At 39.0% G+C, this 13,950-nt stretch overlaps 1 protein-coding gene across 5 annotated transcripts in view; it reads right to left on the reverse strand.

Moving 5' to 3' along the window:
- Window positions 1–9,924: 9,924 nt before the first annotated feature.
- The window catches only part of simc1 (SUMO interacting motifs containing 1), an 81,189-nt gene continuing 77,163 nt past the window's right edge, over window positions 9,925–13,950 (reverse strand). For all 5 annotated transcript variants that reach the window (XM_048543815.2, XM_059650724.1, XM_048543813.1 and 2 more), the window contains 2 exons: window positions 11,958–12,045; window positions 9,925–10,215 (listed from right to left, as the gene is read on the reverse strand). In XM_048543815.2, coding sequence (XP_048399772.1) covers window positions 9,992–10,215; window positions 11,958–12,045 — 312 coding nt within the window. In that variant the 3' untranslated portion in view covers window positions 9,925–9,991. The remainder of the gene's footprint in view (window positions 10,216–11,957; window positions 12,046–13,950) is intronic.

A 13,950-nucleotide genomic window follows, 5' to 3' on the forward strand; every position in this document is an offset into this window, starting at 1 on the left:
CAATGAACTGTCAAAATCACCCATTGCCTCAATTGAACCATCTTCTACTCACTACATGAAAGATTTTCCTAACTTTAATCTCTTTTATTACTTTAAATCTGTGCTTTCAGTTTTTGATTCTTTCCTGTTTGCCAACTAATGGGAAGGATAAAGGAGTCTAAAGGCTATACTGAGTTATGAAATTGCACCTTTTTTCGTTCCTATCTCCAAGCCAAAATCGTAGAATTGCCCAAAGTAGGCAAAGACATTCTCCAGTACTACCTTGTTGTCCTTAAGTGTCACCTATCTTTTTTTTTTCTTGTCTTTCAGCAACATCTTGTATCTGGGAATCTTTAACATCCAACCCTGCCCTTTCTTGTGGCATATCTCTTTTCGATGCGCCATCCTATTCCACATGGCAATCTGCATTTGCAGTTACTAATTTTATTCCCCATACCCCATCCATTTACAAAAGTGTACACTAACCTGATTTTAACATTCATTTTTTTAACCCCAACTATTTATTTTATTATTCTTTTGGCCCTGTGTCTCCCCAATTTTTTTTTTGCAACTTTTCACTTTTGATGTGATTGCTTGGTTCCTACATGTCTATCAAATTGATTTAAAGCTTCTCCCCCAGCAAATTACCATGCAGGGACCCTTTGCATCAACATGCCATCTGACTTCTATTTCTAGGCTCACATGTACGTTAAACTAAAATTATTCTGTTTTACTAATGATTCTTCCACACTTCCTTCCACTTTATTACCAAAAGTGACCCAGCTACACAGACAGGACTTGGCTTTAGCTGTGCTGTCCAGCTGAACCACCACTCTGTTCAGCAAACAGACCTGAATTTGGCTCAGTGCTTAGCACTGCTACCTCCATACCAAAGACCTGGATTTGGTTCCACTCTCTGGCAACTGGCATTTGCACACACTTCCTCCTGTCTGCCTGGGTTTCATCCAATTAAGTGGACTGGCCATGCTAAATTGCCTATGGAGTCCAGGGCTGTTTAGGTAGATTTGACATGGAAATGTGGGGCTGTAGGCATACAGTAGGTCTGGATGGAATGTTCTTCAGAAAGTTAGTGTTGACTTGGTAGGACAAATGGCTTGCTTCTACAGTAGGGATTCTATGAACACTGGTTGGAGAGTGAGATATATGAACAACTCAGGCAAGTAATACTAATTCATTTTGACTGTATATATTTAACCATATCTACAAATGTGCAATCATTATCAATATCAGCCTCATGGATATCCTACAGTAACACCAGCGTCTGTTTTTAAGTTCTGAAATTTGGGGCTCAAACTGCTGCAACTAGTGACACTTCCTACACATCCATTCAGATGCCTTTTTTAAATGTTGTAATTGTACCAGCCTCCTCCCCTTCCTCTGACTGCTCATTATATACACACACGTCACCCTCTGCATGAAAGAAGTTGCCCCTTAGGTGCCTTTTAAATCTTTCTCCTCTCACCTTTAAACCTGTGCTCTCTAGTTTTGGACTCCGTTACCCTTTTCCCCAGGGTAACAATTTTATAAACATTTGAAAGGTTACCAGGGAAAATAGCCCCAGCCTATTCAGTTTCTACCTTTTTTTGGCTTAAATCCTCGAATCACAGTATCCTTCCCATAGCTGGGAGACCAGAATTGAATGCAGTATTCCCAAACTGGCCTAACCAATGTCCTGTACTGCTGCAACATGACCTCTCAAATCCTATGCTTAGTACACTGAGCAATAAAGGCAAGTATACCAAACGCCATCTTCTCAATCTAGTCTAGCTCTGTCTCTTATTTTCAAGGATCCCCTAATAAAATTTCTTAAATTCTCATCTCAGGTTTTAAATCTAACAACTGAACCAGAATTAGAATGAATGGTTTAGGGGAGACTTACAGGTGGCAGTGTTCTCATGCGTCTGTTGCCTGGTGCTTCTACATGGTTGTGGGTTTGAAAGTTGCTGTTGAAGGAGCCTTGGTGAATTTGTGCAGAGCATATTGTAGATGGTAAATGCTGCTGCTACTGTGCATCAGTGGTGAAAGCAGTGTATTTTGAGGCTGGTGGATAAGATGCTGATATGTCAGCTTTGTCCTGGATGATGTCAGACTTTGAGGTGCTGTCAGAGCCACACTCATCTAGGCATGTAGGGATATTCCATCACACTTCTGATATGTTGTGTAGATGGTTGGCAGATGCGGGCTTGTTCAATACAAGTGACCAAAAACTAAATTTGAAAATTTCAGGATGATTTTGATGATGGGTGGAGTTCAAGGGTTAATGGTTAGATTCTCTCATTGGAGATGGTCTTTGCCTGGCATTGTGAATGCTTCTTGCCAATTATCACTCCCAGGCTAATGTTCTCCAGATTTTACTGCATTTGTACACTGCTTCAGTGTCTAAAGGAATTGTGAATGTGCAATCGTCAGCGAGCATTCCTATTTCTAACCCAGTGATGGAAGGAAGAAGGTTGGTCTAAGAACTCCCAACCCCAAGAAAAAGAAACCCCTGGAGCTGAGATGACTGGCTTCACAATTTTTTTTTTAAAAGACCACTTTTTGGTTTATTTCTAGAAGTCCAAACTTAGAAACATTCATCACCTTGTAGGAGGAATATTTTTTATGCTTTTGAGTCAGGGTTGGTTAGTTTTGTTGTGTAGACAGCTGTTTTGTGATGCAGAGTACTGTCAACAGTGTGCATTCAATTTCTGCATCAACTTAAGTTACCATGATGAAGTCTGCTCCTCAATCTCTCCCCTCACCTCAGGTGTGGTGACTCTTAGGTTAAACCAGGATCAGCTGTCTCTAATTAGTTGCCCAGTTGGACTCTAGTGACTTTACTCTTTTGACAGGAAGCACCTTCTGAATTCAGTTCTGGATCCATTCTGCACAATTAAGCTAAAAGTATATTGTGACTTCACTTCAATATATCTAACATGTTCTTCTGTGGAAAATACTTCAATGTTCGAACTGGGAAATGTCAGCTTTACGAGTTGAAGTTGTGAAATGATCTGCAAATACAATCAGTAACCCATTTCTGCTGTGACTTGGCATGAAATGTTTTGGCATCTGTAACCTACTGACCTAAAGCCTGCTGAGCTGGTTTTAAAAAAGTTATCTATTGACTTAGTTTTGAAGCCTTAGCCCAATTTCAGTACCTGTTTACTGCTGAATTCACATTATCCTCAAAACAAATAGTACCAAATGTACATTAGTTGAAAATCTGCTGTTGTCTCAGTTTCATTATTAGACTGCTTAACTTACATCTAGTACTGAATAAGCATAAATTTCCTCCAATTAAGTATTGGCAAGACAGAAGCTATTGTTTCCAGTCCCTAGTTTAAATTCCATTCTTGAATCACCTACTGTACTCCTTTCCCTGGCAACAGTCTGTGATTAATCAGTCTGTTTGCAAGCTTAATATAACAACATTAGGAACACAGGACAAAAATGTGATATAGCATCTGACATTTTGTATTTTCTACTTTTGTAATTTTGCCTTCTTTTGCCTCTGCCTTAAACTATTTGCTGCTGCAACCCTCATTCATGTCTCTAAATTTGACTATCCCAGTGCATTCCTGTGTAGTAACTAACAGTTTACCCTCTAAATGTGAGTCATCCAAACACTGCTGACTATCCCTAAACTCTGGGCAAGCCCTGTTCTACAATCCCCCTACTTGCTGACCTTCATTAGATCCGAGGTCAAAAACCTCTTGACTTTGAAGTTCTCATCCTTATTTCCAAACCCCTCCGTAGTTTTGCTTTTCTGTGTCTTTGATGCCAATGTCATGGCAGTCCACTAATTCTTGCCTTCAGTATATTTCCATTGGTGACAGTGCCTTCAGGCCAGGCTCCATGCGTTCAAATTCCCTCCTCCACAGCTTGAAGGTCTACTTTTGCTTTCCTCCCTTTTTAAGGTATTTCTTAAAGTCTCAGCTTTGATCACACTATTGGGCATCTGACATTCCTCTCTTTACGTGGCTTGTTGTCATACTTTATGTTCTGGGAAGCTTCTCAAATTTCACTATAATAAAAGTGCTATTTAAATGGCCATTATTGTTATTTTATTGTCAGTAAAAGAACTGATCTAGCCTGCATTATATTCACATTTACCTGGGGTGGTGCAGTTTACTTTGTTTTCCCTTTTCTGACCTAATGAAAAGTTTCGTGCAACTCACACCAGGATGGGGAGAGGAAAAATAGAGATTTAAGAATTTTAGTTGCTAAATTTAAATTTTATAACCAGTTGGATTTTTACAAGTACAGGGCAGTGAATTTGGGTGCTTGTGGCTAGCTAAATTCCCTAAATGTGACAAGTGGGGGGGCCTGATAAGTCACTTTCTGCTTTATCTAAGCGTTCAGGTCTGTTGGATGTTTATAGTCACTTTCCCTTGCTCTTAGCAACTCTCACCAGGGTTGCCCAAGATGAGTACTAGTTCTGCAGTCACAGTCATATGAAAGGTTACTGTTCACCAAAAAAACTTTGTTCTTTTCAATGTGTGACAAGTGATTCTTGACTTTTTATAAGTCAATTCACCTGTTTGCAATGCATTTTTCTTCAGGCTGAATGATCCTGTTGTTAAGCTTCTTCCATACTCTACTCTAAACAAAGCTCTGCAGTTCTACCTTGCTAGCTATTCATCATAGATGCAAAGTAATAAAACACTAATAAACATCATCGTTGTCACCCCCCTGTCAGCCGCATCAGCTGTAAAAGGCATAGGGGATGGACACTAAGGAGACAAAACCTCTGCCACAAAGGGCAAAATCTTCCCAGTTCCTGAATGACATGGGCATGAGCAAGTCAATTGGGGAAAATAGAGCAAGATCAGCAGACATGAGATTCTTGACCTATAGAGAAAGAAAAGTCTGATTCTCTAAATTATGAAACTCACTTGTGAGCAGTGCGAGGCATTTTTGCATGCATTAACTTGCCATTATTATCTAATTTTGCCTCATTGATTTGCAGTTTTCCCACCCGTCCAAATAGAAACTACAGTGGCATTTCCTGACATAGAAGTCAGAGTAGGTACCTGGTAACTCCAGCTCAATGCTTGCTCCTTTGGGTGCCCTTCTTAGAGGGCAGTCACCCATATCTTAAGATGCACTTCACGGGTAGTGATTGCCTGTACCCTTTTTTCCACAGATGTTTGCATCAGACATGTACCTCGTTAATCCTCAATGCATATATCTGATTCACTTTCAATACCATTCTACACTTTGGAGCATAGTAGCAACTTGAATTGTAATTCTGCTGACAGGTTACTTTATGCATAAGGACAGACATGTGCTTCATGGATTTGGTCAGAATTCAGTTTGAGGCCTTTCATTTGCTCTGAGCATCATTACTTTATGCCTACTTTGCACATTGTATCACTATGCTTTCTGTGTCTTTTGCCTCAGCCATAGCTTAAATGATCAGAATGATTCCATCTTGTCTTGCCTTTTAATGCAAACAAACCAGTTTGTTATGGTTGTTAACAGTCATAGCAGTGGATGTGTTGCTGTACAGTACCATACATCAGTCTCACACTGGCATCATACATCAGTAGTGAACACCACCAGATAAACACTGCATGTGCTTTGATCAAATGGTTAAATCTCAAAGTCTAAGGGGAGTAGTCATTAATCAACCCAAAAGAAACAGCCTTCAAGCAGGACCTCTCACTAAAGCAAGTCAAGTATACTATCTACTATCAGTTCTGGGACTTGGACACAGTCAGTTGATCACTTAGGACCAAGATCAGGCATGTCACGGTAAGTTAGTCAGGGAACAGCTCACAGATCAGTCGGGGCTCTGGTCAATTATCTATTGGTGCTATACTTCCAGTTTGCAAAAAGGGTGGACCACCATTACTCCAGTGGGTCTGTTCATTGAAAGTCATGGTGAGGGGATGATTATCAGGGCTACTACTGTGACAAAGAAGTTGAACCCTATTGTGGAGACTGGAGACGCCATCCTGGGATACAGAAGCGATAACAAATGTGAACAGGACCAACTTGACATGTAAGAGAGGAGATGATAACAATATGGAAGGTAAAGGGATAATATGGGACAGAGCGCCCTTGATTGTGAGCACCACCCTGACTTTGTCACCACCCCAACAATGTACTACCATGTTTAGTATGATAAAATGTTTGAGTTTCAGGGGTAAAGTGAGGAAATAAACAGGTTGATAGGAATGTGGGGAATACTTAACCTGATGGGTCAATGGAAGAAGGCAACCAGAAAGGGAGTAAGAAGTTTTGGGGAGCCACCTAGAGTGAGTCTGTGACTCATTTTGTGAAGATTAAACACTGTATCATACTGAATGTTATAGAGATGAACATGGCTGCCACCAAACTTTGAGTGGGTGGACTAAGTGCGAGGAAGGAAGAGGGTGAACTTTCGTGTGATATGAGGACTTTCGAAGGATAATAACATCAAAAAGACATCCATTACCACAAAATGCTGCATGTAAACCTCATTAATTGAGCAATAGAGTTGACTTAAAATCATAGTCCCAAACATTCTTGACCATTTCATGCAACATTAGACCTCCAATGGCCCTTGCAAAACTAAAACCAATGGAAACAGGGTAAAGTCTCCTATTGGTTAGCTTTTTACTTAGCACAGAAGAGGATGATTGCAGCTGCTGCGGTCTAACATCTCAACCTGCAGAAATTCGTCATGGTAATGTCTTAGGCTTAACTACTTCATCTGAATCTCCCCATCTGTGATTCAGTTTTGACATTTTGTTAAAGATGCATTTCCCCCCCAACCCCCCTGCAAGACCTGGGCTACCTCTTGAGCCTTCAATCTTCAGCACAATGATTGATATCAAAAGCTGTCAGAAAATTTCAAATTTTAATTTCTGTTACAGCCTTTTTTTTAAGGTGTGATTGAGGTTTACAATATATTATTATTTGGAATTTTAAAATAGTGGTAAATAGGTTTTGGCTTTTAGTTCTGGTGACTCAGTAGTTAATAGTCAGGAACTCATTCTTTTAGCAGTGGACCAAATAGCATTTCCAAGAAATTATGCACTGTAAGCTAAATTACTTGACAAGTTATCTAAAGATATAGTTTTTGTCTTTTTTTTTTGGAGAGGTTTTAAGATAGAGATACTGAGTTGTCTATTTGAATCCAATAAAGTAAACAGTTTGTGAGGTCTTGGGTTTTTCTTTAAAAAGTTAGAACAATAGGAGCAGCTGAAATAGGTGGGTCAAGTTCTCCTGGAGCTATAATTTTTAGTTTTAGTTTGTCAGTAGCAGTTGCTGGGGTTTGGAAGCTAGGTTTGGGAGCTGCAGGACCTCTTTCCCTGCTATTCTCGCTCAGTGTTTTCTCTTGATGTTTTGCCTCCTGCTCCTGGAGAATTGCCTGTGAGACAATCTATTTTTACTGAATTTTCCTTTGCCAAGGGTGTTTTTATGGGATGTTACAATTTGAAACAGTTAATTAGTAGTAGTTAATACATATACTTTGTTAAACATTTCAATAGTTACAGTAAAGCCGATCCTTCTTTTATTTTGTCTATTTTAACTGTAGTGTAAAAATGATGCATATTTTGCTTAATGTTAAGTAGTTTGACCAATTGAATTGCATCTGGTACTCAGCACCTTTTTCATGTTTTAAAGAAAAAGTTAGGGTCTACACTATCTTCTGAATATTTTGAGAGGATTTAGTCTGGTGCACGACAAGTTACTGAAATGCTTAGTAAGTTGAGCTTTTACAACATACACCAAACAGAAAGAAGGGCTAGACAGGTTCAGTTCAGAAGAAAGGATCCATACCAACAAGGAGGACACTTTTGTAGTTTCCAGACTATTGGAGCTGAAAGGAAGTTTTTTGAGCTGTTTTAGCAGCCCCAAAATAATAAAACCAAAAGTCCAGAAAGTTTCAAACCACTCAAGGCCTCAAATAAGATAATCCCACTTTTCTCTGCACGTGCGTGCTGTTGGCCAGAGACCTAGATGTTCTCAGTCCTATGGAATTTCAGTAAGGTGTCAACTTCGTACCATCCAAATAAACAGTGCCAATACTAGGTATGTGTTTCCAGGAAACTTAAAAAAAATGACAATTTGTCAGACTTTGGGTGCAAATGAATTATTTTTGTCATTTCTGACCAACAGGAATAGGTGAACTTTAGATTAATTAATTAACTGCTTTGTCAGCTAAGTCTTGTAGCATATCTTGGAGTCATAGGTCAAAATCTATCCCGTTTAGGAGCAGGATACTTCAGTGGCTCTGATTTGAGACAGGATTCTCACCTCATGTCTCTGCTTAGCTGTCAAATGTATTCCCTATGATGTATTTAATTTTGTGCTTTACTGAACCTAGATGAAGCTTCAGCAGACAGAAATGGGCAGCAAGGACCCATGCAACAAATCTGAACCAAATTTGCCTGTAAATGCACTCTCCTTCCTCCTGTTCCTATACCATCCAGCTGTGTGATTTACTGATGCTCCTCTTAGAAGAATGTCTGCATGGCCATTGTACTATAAGTTACTGTGGTGTCGGGCTTACTTGATATCAAACCAGTGGATTATGAACAGTAAAATTTTCAATATCTTGTGAAAATGTCCAACAGTACTGAATGTTAATGAAAATGTATAGCCTTAAAGATACATGCATTATTAGGAAATATATACATGAAATTACACAAACAAGTATGAAAAATACATTATTCAGAATTCTGTTAACTATTTCATCAAATTAGTTGAGATTCATCTAATTTGAAAAAGTCACAGTGCAATATTATCTTGCAGGAGAACCATCATTATCTGTCACCTTCTCCTTGCCAGACAATGGAAGGCAGTGAACAATTAACCATCCCTATACTTCATTCTGACTGCAGTATCCTAATGGAAGTATTAAAAGCAACATCATGAAGCTTCATTCATTATGAAAAGATGAAATAGCAAAAGAGGTGATACAGTGAGATGATATTCAATTCAAGGTCTTGTCTACAGAAAATGCCACGGGATAATAACAGGCACTGGAAGTTCCATTACTGCACAGTAAACTTGCAGAACTGATACATCGTGAAAATCAATTTTATAAAGCAACATCAGAGAAAACAATAAAACCATATTTAAATTAATTGGATAGGAGGAACATTTTGAAAGCTTAAAATTCTGGGTCACTCACTCCCATTAGAGAAATTTGATTACATTAAACTTTAAGTAAAATACTTAAAAAGAAACTTTCCCAATATACGAGAATTGACTAATATTGCAATCAGAAGTCCGGGATTCCAAAGCAATAGAAGGTGTATGTGCTGTAAATTTCCACTGTTATAAACTCAGATAAACTCAATTTACATGCACCGATTGAATGAAGATAAAAGGCCATCCAAATTCTATTCCAAGAAATATAGCTGTAGCCCATTATGGGCGCATTCCATAATGTCCAGAGTTTTACTTCAAATACTCTTCTGAAGACCAAAGATAATTGACAATTCATCTGGTGTCTTAATTTCTGTATTCAGCAGAAAAGCACCAAGGCAAAACAAAATACATTCAGTGGAAACACTCCTCTGTGTAGGATAGTTCAACATAAAATAATAAAGTCACAATAAGAGTTTTTGCGTTTACCATCAGGTTTGTTTGGCTGCCTTACGATGGCAGAAATCCTAATACCACACTTTACACATTAGTCGCAGAAACAGTGCTTGAAATGCTGTTCAAGTTTCAGATAATGTGCTTAGTGCAAAGATGCTCATTGAATGAAAGTCTTACGTCAATATATACAAAATGATCTGTTTAAAATAAATTAAAGCAGCTATGTTTCACAGATAGTAGGAACTGCAGATGCTGGAGAATCTGAGATAACAAGGTGTAGAGCTGGATGAACACAGCAGGCCAAGCAGCATCAGAGGAGCAGGAAGGCTGATGTTTGTGGGCCTAGACCCTTTTCTGAAGAAATTTTCTGGAGAAGGGTCTAGGCCCGAAATTTGAGCCTTCCTGCTCCCCTGATGCTGCTTGGCCTGCTGTATTCATCCAGCTCTACACCGTGTTATCTCTAAAACAGCTATGTTCTGGTTGCTGCACAAAGGAGCAGAGCTTTCAGTAAACTGATCTGTTCTTCTAGTTGTGGATTCAATGGGGTTCCCAAATCATTGAGCGCGCGATTGTAGAATATTTCCATATCCGACTGAACTTCTTCAACAGTGATCTCATCATGTGTGGTGAGCACAGGAGGAGCATCAGCTAGAACATACTTTAACCGCTCTGTGATTGAAAACCTCAAGTAACCTAAAGAATATATTAAGAAAAAGAAAGTCATGAGAGAGGACCTTAGTCCTGAAATCCAGATATCAAATCATTATGTGTGCAGCTAAGAAATAACAAAAGACAGAATCTGAACATTGGCCTGCTAATAGTAATCACGCAGCTTGGACTGGAACATAAATCAGGAATGAGACGAGCCCTAAATGTGGAAAACCCAATAATGCCAGTGAACTTATACCCTAACATAAAAAAAATTAAAAACTGATTAAAACAAATTGGTGAAAGTTAATTGGAGAACGAGTTCAGATTCTGCCTGTGAGACATATCTTGAATAATATGTTGTGGAACTACCTAGGGAACAGGCTACCACATCAATTACTGTGTGATGACTAGTAATCTCATAGTAAAGCATCCTCTCTAAAGAAGTATTCTTAACATGCAGGAACTCAATAATATTGAAATAGATGAAGGTATAACTGAAATGAGTGTCTAAATTTTAAACAAAGTCAATTAACGAAGTACGTAAGGTGAGCTGGTGGTGTAGAATACAAAGTTTGGCGAAGATATGCCATGGTAAATAGGGAATGGCAAGCAGTTAAAGCAGTGTTTCCCAAATGTTTTTTCCATTGTGACCATATTTGAAGCTTGGAAGCTGCCATGACCCCAGAAAATGGACGGCTGTGAATTCGTTAGACTGCAGTGCTTTAAATTTTTTAAAAACATCCTTTTCATGGGGTTTTTCAAAACCCAGAAACAGGCTTCGAAGATTAACCAGTTAGACAGTGCGCATTACTTAAAAACATGCAAAGGTTTAAACGGCTTCCCTGTTGTTCGCATTCAGTCAGAGCTGCATTGCAATGACTTATTTCCTTGGTGACTGCAATCTCAGAATTTTGCTTTGCTACAGGAGTTGTGTTTAAATAAATAATTCCTAATTCTTACCAAATGCATATTCTTTGGAGGAACCAAAGTTTTATTGGAAAAGTGGAAAAAGAATTGCTAATTGGAAAAGGTACAGATAATATTAATGTAGTAGATTAAGACAGTAGTCTTATAGTATTATGAAAAATGCAATAAGGGGAAACAAGCAGGATGAATACTGGAACTAGTTAGTTAATTTATTTATAATTTCAGGAGACATTTGATCAAGTATCACATGAGATTAGGGCTCAAGGGATTCAGGAAAGATCAATGAGCAAAAAATTGAGTAGAAACCAACACGTCACAATTCCGGATCACAGGCTCTAACTACTGTAGTACCATAGGGATCAATGCATGTATCACAATAATTCATAAGCTCGATCAATGACTTGGATGAGGGGATTGTGTCTATTATTTTCCGGTTGGTTAATCATACAAAGCCATGTAAAAAATTAAAATGTGAATGAGTTTCAGTCTCCTTCACAAGTGGAAACATCTTCTCTACGTCTATGTCTACCATACCAAATCCTGACGACCTTTACCAGATCACCTATCTTCACACTTTACACTGATTTGGCTGGTTGCACGAAAGTTCCAGCTCTGGAATCAGAATATGAACTTAGTATAAACTTTGTCCCTTCTGTTTATTTCATGTAAAAATAGGCACATCACCTTGATGTAAGTTCTGCAGGAGAACCATATTCTATATCTGCCTCAGATATTTTGTTCTCTTGAATTGTGTATTATTCAACAAAGGATGTGACCTCTGGTGCCTTGAGACAGTTATTAATAGCAATATTAGAAGACATAAAAAGGAAACTCTCAGAGGTATTTTCTAGACTTACGTTTAGTCACCTCTTGGTAGCTCAGAAGCAGTAAACAGAGAAGTTTGACAAGTTCCTCCCAATACTGCCATTTGCTTGAATTACACTCCTGAGAAAATAAATAACATTGAAAATATAACAGTCACACTGGACAGTTACCTATCACTTGCACATCTCCAACAGCTCTTTCCAATTAACAGGGACATTAAGCATAAGAATAGTCAAGTTCGCCCCTTAGATGTGCTCTGCCAATCAATCAGATCATGATTGACCTACGTCTCAACTCCATTTACCTGACTTTGCTTCAGAATTCCTTGATGCCAACAAAAATCTATCCATTCCAGTCATGAAAGCTCCAATTGTCTCTATCTATGTAATGACAGGGAAGGTTAGTTCCAAATTTCTATTAACCTTTGTTTGAAAGAAGTGCTTCCTGATATTGCTTTTGATCTGAACCAAATTTTCAGATCATGTCTCCCGGATTTTGATTTCATCTCCCCAGGAAATGGGTCTTCACCCTTTAGTGGATCATCCCATAACCTTCAATACTCAAGGGAATAAAAACTAGAGTTAAACAATTTGTTTTCATAATGTATCCCTTTAAGCTCTTTATCATTCTATTTAATTTTCCTTACATCTTTTCCAAATCCTACATACTCTTTCAGATATGTGGTATCCAAAACCAATACGTAACTTTGGACTGCATCAAGATCAAAGTGCCACAAATGAGCAGCAATTTCTTGACCTCCCCATCCTTAATATAAATGTCAACATTCTGTTAGACTTTCTGATTGCTTTCTATATGTGGCTGTTGGCTTTCATTGATCTTTTTTCTGCTGTGGCAAGAATTAACGCATGAATATATGTTTGGTTTTAAAACCAGGCTCTCACTAATTCTATTCTGTTAAGGAAGGCTTGTTGAACTAAGTGCAACTGAGGCACTTATGTAGGCACTGGCAAGTCTCCCCAGAATCAAGGACTCAGGGATAGATGTTCTGCTTGCTGAGAGCTGCCAATCACAACATGGCAATGCCACCAGTGACGTGGTAGTTGTTGCTAGTGAGGAAATTACCCCAATGTCCAGGAGTGTTGAGGCATCTAGTTTGCACGTGAATGAAGGCAGGAGAGAGATCACAGGTTTGGAGGTTCATGGATGAGGGAGATTAGTAGCAGGGTAATGGGAAGAGAGATTGTCTTCAGTCTCTGATAACCTATTGTATTGACATGTTGTTCAATACATTAATTTATAATGTATTTGACTGCACAAATATAATGTTTTGAAAAGACTGGGGTTTCTTTCTGGATCATTTATCGTGGAATTTTCTTTTTCTAGAGACAGTGACGTTGATTCAGACTTCTCTTTTAAGAACCATCCAGTTATGGCAACGAGGTCTTAACACAGATTTTCAAACTGTGATGAGAGGGATTTCAAAGAAAGATAGAGAAGTCAACAGCTATTAACCCTGTGGCAAGTTCTCTCCGTCTGTGTAACACTTCAGAGCAGAGGACATTGCTTTCAGCAGCAAAAAATGTTGCATTACAAAGAACACAAGCTGATTAAGTGGATTCACCAAGACTCTAACACTTTCATAAAGAGGTTGCATGAGCCAGTGTGCAGGTGTAAAATATATTGGCTTTGAACACAGCCAGAAAGAAACTGCTATTGTCTCCAGAAAAAGAGGAGATTTCTGCAATGTGGTGGCTGTAGTTGGAGTTGTGTTGGCATTGGCAGTGGGCGGAGTTGCGTCAGAGTCGGCGGTGAGCTGGCGCCGCCTCGTGCTCCGAGGAGTTCAAACAGTTCATCCGCTTCACCAACGTATTTCACCCCGACCTTAAGTTCACCTGGATCATCTCAAATACCTCTCTCTCTCCCTCCCAGACCTCTCTGTCTCCATCCCCAGCAACCACCTAGAAACCAATATCCATTTCAAGTCCACTAACTCCCACAGCTACCTAGAATATGCCTCCTCCTACCCACCTTCCTGCAAAAATGCCATCCCTATTCCCAATTCCT

Source organism: Stegostoma tigrinum, chromosome 13 (assembly GCF_030684315.1).
Source record: "Stegostoma tigrinum isolate sSteTig4 chromosome 13, sSteTig4.hap1, whole genome shotgun sequence".
NCBI lineage: Eukaryota > Metazoa > Chordata > Chondrichthyes > Orectolobiformes > Stegostomatidae > Stegostoma > Stegostoma tigrinum.